Raw genomic sequence first — 14,421 nt, 5'->3', positions numbered from 1 at the left:
TGTGTGTGTCTCCCTGTCTGTGTGTGTGTCTCCCTGTCTGTGTGTGTGTCTCCCTGTCTGTGTGTGTGTGTCTCTCTGATACTGAGAACCCAGAATGTAAAGCTCTGCCTCAGACTGAGTGTTGTTTCCGAGCAGCAGGTCGACACCATGACAGCTGAGCTTTCAGCGCCATCACATCTCCTGATCTGTCGCTGCAGCTTAGCGCTCGGCTAATTCCATCACGCTAATAGGATCTGAGAGGAATAATTAGGCCTAAACAACACGCCGTCCACGGCACAATCCATTCAACCGCACGGAGCGAGTGGAACGACGGAATCTCCGCGGAAAAGCGCAGAGTTTATCATTCACTAAATCACCAAAATCAGAAAGTTCGGATGTTCGGTGAGCCGATTTCCCAGAATGCTTTGCACAATGTCCTTATTTACTCAGTCAGTTTGAGTTTGTAATCTGTTCAGCACTGCGCTCTCTGATGGATGGCTAAAGAATAAAATACTCGGTGTCATGATGTTAGAAGAAACTAATCAACGACAGAACGGTGTGATGAAGTGGGAACCTTTTACTCCGACAGTTACAGCGCTGACACCGGAGACTCCTCCCACAAACGGTTCTGTAGCACATCCTGTCTGCTGTCCGAGTCCTTGTGAATGAGCCGTTACCATAGAAACGATAACGCATCAGAACAAAGGCATTAATTTATTCATATAAACCTGCACTACTGTCAGAGCTGCTGCTCCAGAGAATTAATCAACACCTTCTGACCAATCAGAGTCCAGAACGCCGCAGCGCTGTGGTGTACAGCTGAGTCTACTGAGTGGAATATCTATTTGCTTTATATTCTGTTACACAAAATACACTCACTCGACACTTTATTAGGAACACCCATCCATCCACCTGCTGTTTTCTGCAGGTCTCTAATCAGCCGGTCGCTCCACGCATCAAATCCCGCAGATACAAATCCAGAGCTTCAGTTAATGTTCACGATGTTCAAACATCAGAGCGGGAAAAATTGTGATCTCACAGTGTGACTTTCTTTCTCTCACTGTGGTATGGGTGCTGGTTTGAGCCAGATGAGTGTGAGGTTTGAGTATTTCAGAAGCTGCTGATCTCCTCCTGGGGTTTTCACACACAGCAGTCTGTAGAGTTTACACAGAATGGTGCCGAAAACAAAAAACAAACGCCGAGTGAGTGAGCGACAGTTCTGTGGGTGGAAACAAACGCCTTGTTGATCAGAGAGGGGCAGAGATCAGAAAATGTTCCGGGGTGGGTTTCCCCATAGCGTTGCCCTTTAGGGCTACAGAGCGAGTTGAGACTCTGAAGCAGCGTGCGTTGTCTCTGTGCGTGGTTTTCCTGAACTCACTCGTAAGAAGGCGTGTAAAGAGCAACAGGATGAAGAGCGTCTTTGCAGTTCGCGTTCCCGATATAGACATTAGTAGTTGCTGAAGGCATTAGTAGCTGCTAAATCCAGTTGATAAGGTCAGATGGCATTCACTTTTAACCAAAATCTAATGAAATATAAAATGTTTAAAATAAGATAATACAGAGGATCATCTGGAAGCATGACGTTTATTATGTGGTAATTAATTAATGTCACTATTTTACGTTTTGGGGCAATTTTTTTTTTTTTATTCCAAGGATGTTTTTAATTAAATGAGCAAAACATTCACATGAAAGAATAAACAAATAATAAGCTCAATAATGAGCTCAGTGTCGCCCCCTGCTGCTCACTTCACTGCTTTTATATTTATATTTATATCAGGTCAATTCAACTTTCTTAAGTACACACAGATCAAAACCTCTCTCTCTTTCTCACTTGCTCTCTGTTTCTCTTTCCCTCTCACTCTTTCCCTCCCTCACTCACTCTCTCCCCCTTTCTCTCTCTTGCTCTCTCTCGCTCCCTCTTTCTCTCTCCCCCTTTCTCTCTCTCTCTCTTGCTTTCTCTCTCCCCCTTTCTCTCTCTCTCGCTCTCTCTTGCTCTCCCCCTTTCTTTCTCTCTCACTCTCTCACTTGCTCGCTCTTTCTCACTCGCTCTCTCTCTCCCCCTTTCTCTCTCTTGCTCCCTCTTTATCTCTCTCTCTTGCTCCCTCTTTCTCTCTCTCTCACTCTCTCTCACTCGCTCTCTCTCTCTCTCTTTCTTTCTTACTCGCTCTCTCTCGCTCTCCCTTTTCTCTCTCGCTCTCTCCCTTTCTCCCCCTTTCTCTCTCTCACTCGCTCTCTCTCTCGCTCCCTCTCTTGCTCTCTTTTGCACACACACACACACACACACACACACACACACACACACACACACACACACACACACAAAAACGTTAGAGGTGCAGAAATGTGTCTCATGTATGACACTAAATAAATTAGTTAATCACTCACCTAATGGAGTTAAATTTGATTAAAATGTGGTGATATCAATATGACATTCTGATATATGTACGTAATTCCATAACATACATACATCCATTATCTGTAGCCGCTTTATCCTGTTCTACAGGGTCGCAGGCGAGCTGGAGCTTATCCCAGCTGACTACGGGCGAAAGGCGGGGTTCACCCTGGACAAGTCGCCAGGTCATCACAGGGCTGACACATAGACACAGACAACCATTCACACTCACATTCACACCTACGCTCAATTTAGAGTCACCAGTTAACCTAACCTGCATGTCTTTGGACTGTGGGGGAAACCGGAGCACCCGGAGGAAACCCACGCGGACACGGGGAGAACATGCAAACTCCACACAGAAAGGCCCTCGCCGGCCACGGGGCTCGAACCCGGACCTTCTTGCTGTGAGGCGACAGCGCTAACCACTACACCACCGTGACGCCCTTTCCATAACATGCTGAAATATGTTCATAATGTTTTTCGTATATTTATTTTAATAATTAACTCAATGTACAAGAAAAATAATTGAACCCTGGCAGCAGATTCAGCACCAGTTTCCCCCGCTGACTGGGAGTGAGAGTCCCTGGGAGGCGCAGCGCAGTCTGTGAGGAAGTCGCTCTTTGTTTTGAACGAATGCTCCAGGTCTCTCATAAATTCCAAGCAAACTAAAGCTACGATGTTGTTCGGGAAAACCATGTTAGCATGACGATGGATCTTAAGAGGTAACTTAAGGCTCTCTTGGCCTTAAGAGGCTTTCAGGAAACTTACCCCAGATTGGTTCGAGCTTTTTTGCCAGGAAGGATATAGTAACTCATATAATCACTCTTTACAACCGTGGTGAGCAGAAAAGCATCTCAGCATGCAACAGAAAAATAGAAGAATACATTGGGTTCCGCTCCTGCAGCCAAGAACAGGGATCTTAGACTCAACAGCAAGTTCCTATTAAAGTGGCCGGTGGGGGTGTATTTTAATATTTTAATTTCCCTTTACTTCTATTTTTATTTTTTCAGGCTGCTTTGTTGTTGGAAATGTTGTTGCAGTTTAAGAATTTTGCTCGCCTTTCATCATTTTTATCCCTGTGTGGACTCAGACGTGACACTAAATCTAAATCTAAACCAAGATTCCCTTTCAGACAATCAGCTACAGTATCTTGCGAAAGTATTCACCCCCTTGGTGTTTGTCCTGTTTTGTCACGTTACAAGCTGGAATTAAAATGGATTTTTGGAGGGTGAGCACCATTTGATTTACACAACATGCCGACCACTTTAAAGGTGCACATTGTTGTTTTATTGTGATACAAACAATAATTAAGATGAAAAACAGAAATCTGGAGTGTGCATAAGTATTCACCCCCTTTCGTATGAAACCCCTAAATAAAAGCTGCTCCAGCCAATTCACTTCATAAGTCGCATAATTAGTTGATTAAGATCCACCTGTGTGCAATCAAAGTGTCACATGATCGGTCACATGATGTCTGTATAAATCCACCTGTTCTGGAAGGACCCCGACTCTGCAACACGACTAAGCAAGCAACATGAAAACCAAGGAGCCTCCAAACAGGTCAGAGACAAAGTTGTGGAGAAGTATAGATCAGGGTTGGGTTATAAAAAAAAAATCCCAAACTTTGAATATCCCACAGAGCTCCATTAAATCCATTATAGCAAAATGGAAAGAATATGGCACCACTACAAACCTGACAAGAGAAGGCCCCACCCACCAAAACTCACAAACTGGACAAGGGGGGCATTAATCAGAGATGCAACAAAGACATCAAAGAGAACACTGAAGGAGCTGCAAAGATCCACAGCGGAGATGGGAGTATCTGTCCATAGGACCACTTTTTAAGCCGTACACTCCACAGAGTGGGCGGGGCTTTATGGAAGAGTGGCCAGAAAAAAGTCATCGCTTAAGAAAACACGTTTGGAGTTTGCCCAACAGCATGTGGCAGACTCCCCAAACACATGGAAGAAGATTCTCTGCTCAAATGAGACTAAAATTGATCTTTTTGGTCATCATGGGAAACGCCATGTGTGGCGCGAACCCAACATCCTGAGAACACCATTCCTACAGTGAAGCATGGTGGTGGCAGCATCATGCTGTGGGGATGTTTTTCATCTGCAGGGACAGGAAAGCTGGTCAGGACTGAAGGAAAGATGGATGACACTAAATACAGGGCAAGTCTGGAGGAAAACCTGTTCAAGTCGGCCAGAGGTTTGAGACTGGGACGAAGGTTCACGTTCCAGCAGGACAATGACCCTAAACATACTGCTAAAGCTACGCTGGACTGGTTTAAAGGGAAACATTTAAATGTCTTGGAATGGCCTAATCAAAGCCCAGAGCTCAATCCAATTGAGAATCTGTGGCATAACTTGAAGATTGCTGTACACCAACACAACCCATCTAACTTGAAGGAGTTGGAGCAGTTTTGCCTTGAGGAATGGGCAAAAATCCCAGTGACTAGATGTGCTAAGCTAATAGAGACACACCCCAAGAGACTTGCAGCTGGAATTGTAGCAAAAGGTGGCTCTACAAAGTATTGACACTGGGGGGTGCATACCTATGCACACTCCAGATTTCTGTTTTTTCATCTTAATTATTGTTTGTGTCACAATAAAACAACAATGTGCCCCTTTAAAGTGGTCGGCATGTTGTGTAAATCAAATGGTGCTCACCCTCCAAAAATCCACTTTAATTCCAGCTTGTATTGCAACAGAACAGGACAAACACCAAGGGGGATGAATACTTTTGCAAGGCACTGTATAACAAATCCTCAGAGTGAAATTTAAATTAAATTGATGATTAGTTCATAAAGTAAAACTGTTTGTGATGAAATGATGGTTTAGATTTGTTTTAAACAGTTCGTATTAAACCGAGTTTAAAGTTTTGGTGCAAACTGATAAAGAGATGAACGATAATTCTGGTTAGTTCATGATGGTTTAACACGCTGCTTATCATGTTTTGATATTTCAGGATTGGGAAAACGTGCTGAAATGCTGCTTTCCTTCGTTCCTCCTCATGGTTAATGACAGCCGCTTGCTCTCTCTGTTGGCTCTCAATCACACACTGTGTACTCTGGAGCTGTGAACCTGTTGAACCTCCTGTTTCTGTGCCAACGAGCCTGTGAAGTGTGTGTGAGGGTGTGAGTGTGTGTCATAGTGCTAGTGTGTGTGTGTGTGTGTGTGTGTGTGTTTTCGAGCCAGACTGAGTGATTGCCAGGTACGTGGTGGCAGAAAAGCTCGAGTCCCGCAGCTGCTGCTGGTTCGTGTCTCTGATTTGAGGTCAGCGTTACAACTTTCAGGTTCAATTTCACCATGAGGCACAAGATCGAGGGTTAAAGTGTGAAAAAATGTCATACAAAAGCGTTCATGAGATTACAGACTCACTCTGTTCTTCAAGACGATAAACAGCGCTGATTATCAGCAGAAATAAACCGAATCAACAAATCAGCGAGTTTTTCATGTTTAAACGCTGAGTAACGAACTCTATTTCAGTTCAGAAGCTTAGCCTTCAAAACTACACTATATGACCAAAAGTATGCGGACAGCTGTCAATCACGCCCGTATGTGTCCGTTCCAAAACCACGGAACCATGAGGAACTGTCCGTCAGCATATCAGGTGAAAATTCAAATTCGATCCAAACTGCTCTCACTGAATTCAGAATTAAATGCAGAACAACATCCTTTTAAAATAGGTTTATCCATTCTTGAGATATTACAAATCAAAGATTGAAGAAACGGCTTAATTTTTATTAAACGGCCGTAATATTCTGTCTGAGGGTCACATGGTCCAAAATGGGCCTCATTAACTAATGAGATCAAATGATTTTTCTTCATAACCTTTCTATTTTTCACGATATTTGCATGGAAATTGGCAGCACATAGATGGTTGTATACTGAATACAAAGTCTAAAAAATTAGTAAAAACAATTTATGCAAATTATCATTTAATCAGTATTAATTATACTAATTAGGTAAAAACAAATCATTACACTCAATAAAAAAGGAATAAAAGATTATTTCTAATCCCCTCTTTGTGCTTTGTAGGCCTTTGTACTTCTCAGTAGGGCCGACTAGTGTTTATATGAAAGAATATAAACAATTATTCTGATTAATATTCACAGCTTTCAAGGCAAACCTCGAAAAAACTGTCTGATCCACATCCAATAAACAATTCACATTAACTCAACCGAAACTGACACTTCTGACATTTCTGACTTCCGGGTTTTAAAAATCTCATTCCGACCACGAAGATCTCAATATTTTTCATCAAAACAACTCCAGTTATATTCTAAAATAGCTATTTATTTACAGGAATCAGTTTGATTTGAAAAAATAAGTAGGTAAAGCTACGAACACTCACTTCAAAGTCTCCCGTGAATCAGAACATCAAAACTAGCAGAGGGAAAATGTTGCTGAATCCTTCATCAGAAACAGTGAGAGCGAGAGAACATCCCTATAAAAGTGATCTGATTGATATTGACGAGTAATCCAGTGGGAAACCGATCAGGAGAGAGAAAGAGAGAGAGCGAGAGAGAGCGGCTTTCCCATGACTCTAAAAGAAAAGCACCAGCAGTTTCCCGACGTCCCGCGAGCAGAGTTTTTACTCTGTTGTACCGACTTCAACCTGCCGTTCCTCCCAAAGTACTGAACAGATCTTAACCAGATACATTTCTGTGGAAAGCAGAGATTATAAACTTTTTAATGATAGAAAATATTCAAGAGTTAAGCAGTGACAGGTTTGGAAACTCAGATGAGTGTCTGCATGTGGAATTTTCACAGCATGACCAGTGTTTCTCCAGACAAAGTGGAAGGTTCTGTTTTCATTCACTCATTTTCTATGGGCCGGAGCCAATCCCAGCTGACACTGAGTGAGAGATGAGGTTCACCCTGGACAGGGCGCCAGTCTGCCACAGGGCTACACAAAGAGACAGACAGACAGACAGACAGACAAACAGACAGACAGACAGACAGACAGACAGACATCATTCACACTCACACTTAGGGGATCTTAATTTCGAGTAGCCAGTTGATCTAAACCTCGTGTCTTTGGACTGTTGGAGGAAACCAGAGACCCAGAGGAAACCCACACAGGAAAAAGGACTGAATAATTTCTCCAGAGTTAAAAGTATTTTCCACAAAAATAGCTAAAGCTGGACTGCCTTTCAGATTTTTCAAGTGTAGGTCATAAAAAGAATTTTCCAGACACCCAATTATTTTTCTTTAGTGGACCAAAAGCTACTGAATTCAAATCACAGACTTCCAATTTTATTTGACTTTTTTTTTAATAGAACAATTAATGAATTTATCTCCACATGGCCCTAAATTCTCTGCTATTTCTTCCTGCTTCACCATGACCCAATTCAAGATACTACGTCATGCATCATGTGGTGGGCTTTCCCCGTTCACGCAAGGCATTGTGGGATACAAATTTGAAACAGGAGAGAAAAATGGAGGACGTGAGTGTGCGAATGAAACGTGAAAGAGCAACTACAGTAACGGAAAGAAAGCGAGAAGAAAAGACGTTATGTTCTATACGAAGGAAAGGAAACGCAGGACCAAACTAATAAATATGGGCGCTCAGCGAGCACCTCGGTGTGATCAGCTGTTCGTTTAGCGACAGAATGATGGAACTGTCAGTGCACGCTCAAAGGGAAACCTGTAGATGGCAGTAATGCAACACTGTGGATGCCAGCTGCCGTAAAACCCAAAAGAAGAAGAAGAAGGTAAACCTGCGCATGCGCACACGGACTTCCTCTGTCTGCTTGACTGCGTGAAGCGAGTGATTTCATGCGCATTATTTGCTTTAATCCCCTCAAATTAAATAACTTCCCAGCCACAGAATGGCCTGATATTTTATGAGATATTACAGAAATAAACAGATATCACAATCACCACATTTCAGAGGGAACTAAATTTCACTGATTTTATGAAATCGAAAGGCCGTCTAGCTTTAAAGTGACATGAGTCGATGTATTAAAAAGATGACTAGTACCCTGTGGAGCTAGAATAATCCTTAGGTACTTGAATCCCATGCTGTATTGCCTGCTGCTTCGTGCCTGTGAGCTGGAAAAACACCACGTGCTAATGTTTACACTTGGGTACCGAAACGGCTCATCTGCTGTATTTTCTCTCTTTTCTGAAGCGTTTTGCCTCTGATGATGTCAGATACTTCCTTAAAATCATTGGTTCTTATCTCGATTTAGGAGTCTTTGTTTGATCTTGGCGATCCGCCATGTTTGCTGTGGCTTTGCGGTCGTGACCTCTGACCTGCGCATGACCTCCTGTGACTTTTCCGAATTGGCTGCCAAGCGAGCAGTTTGTAAACGGACTAATACGTGGTTATGACGCCACACATCCATTAGGAAATAAAATGCAGTGAAACAAGATGATGCGTATCAGCTATGGGGATGGGTATCAGCTCAAACAGTTCAGAAAGGGGAGTGGATTAAATGATTCCTGAACCAGCACATCGACGTGCGTCACTTTAATTTTGCTGTGTTTTGAGTTTAGAGAGTAAAGTTTGGAGTTGGAGCAAAATTACAGAGTAATTGTGTAACAGAGTTGATTGTGGCTCTGAACTGAGTAAAGCAGTACAAGAATTCATTTCAAGACACACTGAATAGAGTCAGATACCACTACAAAGAGTAAACCAAAGCGCCAGCGATGCAGGAGCTCACACGGCCGTACCAATCACAAAACACGGCAATATTTCATCACTCTGCAGCTGTGTGAGTTAAATATCAACACTGAATTGAGGAGAATTGGCTCTGGAAAAGCAGCTCTATCAAAAGATTAACTTTTACTCTTTTTAGAAAGAGACCAAATATTATCTGGCGTACAGTAAAATTTTCTTCAATTTGTGTAAATTTTCCATCCATTATTTGTAGCCGCTTATCTTGTTCTACAGGGTCGCGGGAGAGCTGGAGCCTATTCCAGCTGACTACGGGTGAGAGGCGGGGTACACCCTGGACAAGTCGCCAGATCATCACAGTGCAAACAACCAGAGACAGACAACCATTCACACTCACATTCACACCTACGGTCAATTTAGAGTCACCAGTTAACCTAACCTGCATGTCTTTGGACTGTGGGGGAAACCGGAGCACCCGGAGGAAACCCACGCGGACACGGGGAGAACATGCAAACTCCGCACAGAAAGGCCCTCGCCGGCCACGGGGCTCGAACCCAGGACCATCTTGCTGTGAGGCGACAGCGCTAACCACTACACCACCATGCCACCCTTGTGTAAATTTTATTCAGGCAAATTTCCTGTGAACACAGAAAGACTCAGTCGACCGTGAGGTTTGATCCAGAACCTCTTGCTGTGAGACAACAGTAATAACCACTGCACCACTGGATCATATTTAATTTAAAATTATATATATTTCTGGTTGGCGGCACAGTGGTGTAGTGGTTAGCGCTGCCACCTCACAGCAAGAAGGTCCAGGTTCGAGCCCCGTGGCCGGCGAGGGCCTTTCTGTGCGGAGTTTGCATGTTCTCCCCGTGTCCGCGTGGGTTTCCTCCGGGTGCTCCGGTTTCCCCCACAGTCCAAAGACATGCAGGTTAGGTTAACTGGTGACTCTAAATTGAGCGTAGGTGTGAATGTGAATGGTTGTCTGTGTCTATGTGTCAGCCCTGTGATGACCTGGCGACTTGTCCAGGGTGTACCCCGCCTTTCACCCGTAGTCAGCTGGGATAGGCTCCAGCTTGCCTGCGACCCTGTAGAACAGGATAAAGCGGCTAGAGATAATGAGATGAGATGAGATGAGATATTTCTGGTTTAGGTCGTGCATATTTGGAAAGATAACAGGAGTGACACTGCGGGCTTCGACCTGCTACAGAGTGAGATGTCAAACAGGAGGTCATTAGTGACTCAGCTGCAGCCTCTCGAGAAAAATGCATCGCATTTAACATGAATGAATCTCCCTCTACACCCTGCATCAGGACCCTAAACCTGGAACACAGAACTGTTTGGGACGGAGCCCATTGTGAGCGAACAGCGCCGTGGTGCTGAAAATGAAAACCACACACACACAGAAGGAAGGAAGGACCACACCGGCACAGAGGCTACTAAAACCACGAACTATCAGTGTGTGTGTGTGTGTGTGTGCGCGTGTGTGTAATGACTGATTTAATGAAACCATCAGAAACATGAGTGATGAGAGAAAAGGAAGATGGCGCTCAGAGCCGAGCTGAGCAAAGATCAAACCCTGAGGCAGCCCTGATCCGTGCGACCAGCTCTCTCTCTCTCACACACACACACACACAGTGCAATAACATGCACGTTATGGAGTCATTAGTGAGGGAATAAATAAATGAAGGAGCTCCAGTGTGCATGTCTTGTGCAAGTGTTTACACCGAGATACTCTCTCTCTCTCTCTCTTTCTCTCTCTCTCAGCCCCGGCAAGCTGCGGTGTTGGGTTTCCCAGCTCTAAAAATAACGTTTTAAAGAGACCACACACACACACACACACACACACACACTCACTCACTTCAGCATGGACTGCTCCTTCTCTTCTTCTTTCTTCTGCCGATCCATGACCGAGAGGATGATCTTCCTCTCCTCCTCGGTCAGGTGGCTCAGGTCCGGCATCTCTGGAGCTGACATCTTTCACACACACACACACACACACACACACACACACACACACACACACACACACGGGGCTTAAACATGTCAGAAACACAGATATAACCTCATCATTCCTTCAGAGAAGTGTGTGATGAAAGCGTGAGGCTCTGCAGAGAAATGCAATGCAGCGCATGGACATCATCATCATCATCATCATCTTTATTATCATCATCTTCATCATCACGTGCACACGCTTCCTAAAGGCACCATTATAGCACTATTTAAACCGAACACCTGCACAGCACTGCTTTTGAACTGTGTGTGTGTGTGTGTGTGTGTGTGTGTGTGTGGGGTGAGTATCAACACGCTCATGAATGCAAAAACAAATCAACCCCTTACCTTTCTTCCTTTAGCTCCACATCAGGACTAATCCCAGTCTAACCCATTTCTCCAGCTGTCCTGAGCAAACACCGCTCTCAGGTTCATCCAGAAAAAAAAACCCCAGAAGAAACACAACATTCATATAAATCCCGAGGCCTTTTTTAAATTTTCCTTTATTATTTATTCTTTGCGCCCTCCTCCTTTTTTCCTTCCTTCTTCCCTCTTGTTTTTTATTCTCCTTCCTTTATCACCTCCTCTTTTCTCTCATCTCCTCCTGGGTGATATCTTTATTTCCCACTGATTTCTTAAATGCGGGAAAAAATGGATACAAAAAGAGGAAATGGAATAGAATAAAGCAGGTGGGCGGGGCCAGGCGTGGTTGCGTCACCAGTTTCCCGTGCGGCTGGTTTTATATGGAAGGCCTGCGGGGACAAAACCCAGGACGAATCCTCCAGGGACATCCTGCGCACTTCCTCGTGACAGATTGAAGAACCTCACGAGTGTGTTAGAAAGTTTATTACACCTCATATAGGCAGCATCACGTGACATCCTAAACATCTCCCTATTAAACATACAGGGCTGTGTTCAGAGATGAGTTACGCATAGTGAGGATGGAACACTAATAACAGATAGCGCTTAAGTCGAAAGTTACATCCGAGGCATTCAGACTTCGGACTGGACTCCAGACGTAAAGGTGCAATCATTGAATTGTTTCTATTCTTTATTCATACAAATGACCTGGAATATATGTAGAGAAAATAAAATAAAAACTAGCTAGAGACTGTGACTAAAGTCACAGTGATTTGCGCTAGCTGTTACAAACCGGAACGTCTGGTCACCGAACCCTATAGATCCAGAATGGTAAGAGATATAGAATGATGCTTAGTGAGGAAAAGTTGCGCCCTGCCACCCTGAACAAAATTAAAAAAAAAAAAAATGATTGGAAAAATGGGGCAGCACGGTGGTGTAGTGGTTAGCGCTGTCGCCTCACAGCAAGAAGGTCCTGGGTTCGAGCCCCGGGGCCGGCGAGGGCCTTTCTGTGTGGAGTTTGCATGTTCTCCCCGTGTCCGCGTGGGTTTCCTCCGGGTGCTCCGGTTTCCCCCACAGTCCAAAGACATGCAGGTTAGGTTAACTGGTGACTCTAAATTGACCGTAGGTGTGAATGTGAGTGTGAATGGTTGTCTGTGTCTATGTGTCAGCCCTGTGATGACCTGGCGACTTGTCCAGGGTGTACCCCGCCTTTCGCCCGTAGTCAGCTGGGATAGGCTCCAGCTTGCCTGCGACCCTGTAGAAGGATAAAGCGGCTAGAGATAATGAGAATGAGATGATTGGAAAAATCATGAAAATTGACAGAGTTTTAATTGATTGAAAAAAATCCAGTTTTTCATTGATCATTCCGGATCAGTGATCCAGATCAGCACCAAAAATCATAGCAACATAACTCAGCCCAGAGGGATTCTTCATGTGAAATTTAGTGATGATCGTCAGCGAGGAGCAAGTGAGAAGACAGCTGAAGAGACTCTATGCAGGAAAATCAGCAGGCCCAGATGGTGTTAGCCCCAGGGCCCTGAAGACCTGCACCCTCCAGCTAAGTGGAGTACTTCAGCATGTCTTCAACATGAGCCTGGGTCTTCAGAGTGTCCCCGTGCTGTGGAATACGTCATGCCTCGTCCCTGTACTGAAGAAGCCGCGTCCTAGTAACCTCAAAGACTACAGGCCCGTGGCACTGACGTCACACATCATGAAGACCCTAGAGAGACTCATCTTGAAGCAGCTCCAGCCTATGGTCCAACCACTTCTTGACCCCCTTCAGTTCGCCTACCAGCCCCGTCTTGGAGTAGAGGATGCAATCATTTACCTGCTCAACCAAGTCTACGGCCACCTGGACAAGCCAGCCAGCACTGTGAGGATCATGTTTTTTGATTTCTCCAGTGCTTTTGACACCATCCGGCCGGCTCTACTGAGTGAGAAGTTGACAGCGATGCAGGTGGATGCCCCACTGGTGTCCTGGATTGTGAATTATTTGACTGATAGACCACAGTATGTGTGCTTGCAGCGCTGTGTGTCAGACAGAGTGATCAGCAACACCAGGGCTCCGCAAGGGACTGTCCTTTCTCCTTTCCTTTTCACTCTCTACACCACTGATTTCAACTACTGCACAGAGAACTGCCACCTCCAGAAATTTTCTGATGACTCTGCAGTGGTTGGATGTATTACTGGTGGTGATGAGAGTGAGTACAGGACGGTGGTGGACAACTTTGTCACATGGAGCAGGAAGAACCACCTACAGCTCAACATGACGAAGACGAAAGAACTGGTGGTCGATCTGAAGAGAATCAGGGCTCCAGTGAACCCTGTTAACATCCAAGGGGTCAGTGTGGACGTGGTGGAGGAATATAAGTACCTGGGGGTGTACTTGGATAATAAACTGGACTGGTCCAAAAATGTGGACACGGCCTATAAAAAGGGCCAGAGCCGTCTCTATTTTCTGAGATGGCTGAGGTCCTTCAACATCTGCCGAATAATGCTGCAGATGTTCTATGAGTCTGTGGTGGTCAGTGCCATCCTAGATGCTGTCGTCTGCTGAGGCAGCGGCTTGAGGGTGAAGGACACTAACAGACTCAATAAGATCATCAGGAAGGCCGGCCATGTTGTAGGCGTGGAGTTGGACTCTCTGACAGTGGTGTTGGAGAAGAGGACACTGTCCCAAATAAAAACAATCTTAGACTGTCCTTCCCACCCTCTCCATGAGGAGCTGATCAGCCACAGGAGCACGTTCAGTAAACGGCTGATTCTTCCACGCTGCACAACTGAGAGACCCAGGAAATCATTCCTACCTGCTGCAGTCAAGCTGCACAACGCCACTGTATAACTGTGCTACACTGTCTTACCATGTGTACTGTATCCTTAACTCAGGTGCAATATATGTATCTAGGAATCATTGTATATAAAATCACTTCATTTTGCTTTTATTTGAACTTGTTTTATTTTTATTTATTCTTTTTTTAGACGATTTCATCTTCTATCATGTTTACTTCTTCTCTGATTCAGGAGCTTTGTAGCAAATTTGAATTTCCCTCCGGGGATCAATAAAGTAA

The 14,421-nt window shown here is 44.6% G+C and overlaps 1 protein-coding gene across 1 annotated transcript in view; it reads right to left on the bottom strand.

Annotated features, from left to right (window-relative positions):
- The window catches only part of rims2b (regulating synaptic membrane exocytosis 2b), a 242,987-nt gene extending 231,588 nt beyond the window's left edge, over positions 1-11,399 (bottom strand). Inside the window, exons 1-2 of the mRNA XM_060942429.1 lie at positions 11,342-11,399; positions 10,863-10,978 (exon numbers count right to left, since the gene is read on the bottom strand). Of these exons, the coding sequence (XP_060798412.1) occupies positions 10,863-10,978 (116 nt within the window). The 5' untranslated portion in view covers positions 11,342-11,399. The remainder of the gene's footprint in view (positions 1-10,862; positions 10,979-11,341) is intronic.
- Positions 11,400-14,421: the final 3,022 nt, after the last annotated feature.

The sequence above is a fragment of the Neoarius graeffei genome, chromosome 16 (assembly GCF_027579695.1).
Source record: "Neoarius graeffei isolate fNeoGra1 chromosome 16, fNeoGra1.pri, whole genome shotgun sequence".
Taxonomy (NCBI): Eukaryota; Metazoa; Chordata; class Actinopteri; order Siluriformes; family Ariidae; genus Neoarius; species Neoarius graeffei.
The sequence above is the reverse complement of the archived record's forward strand: the minus strand, read 5'-3'. Positions and strand labels throughout refer to the sequence as shown.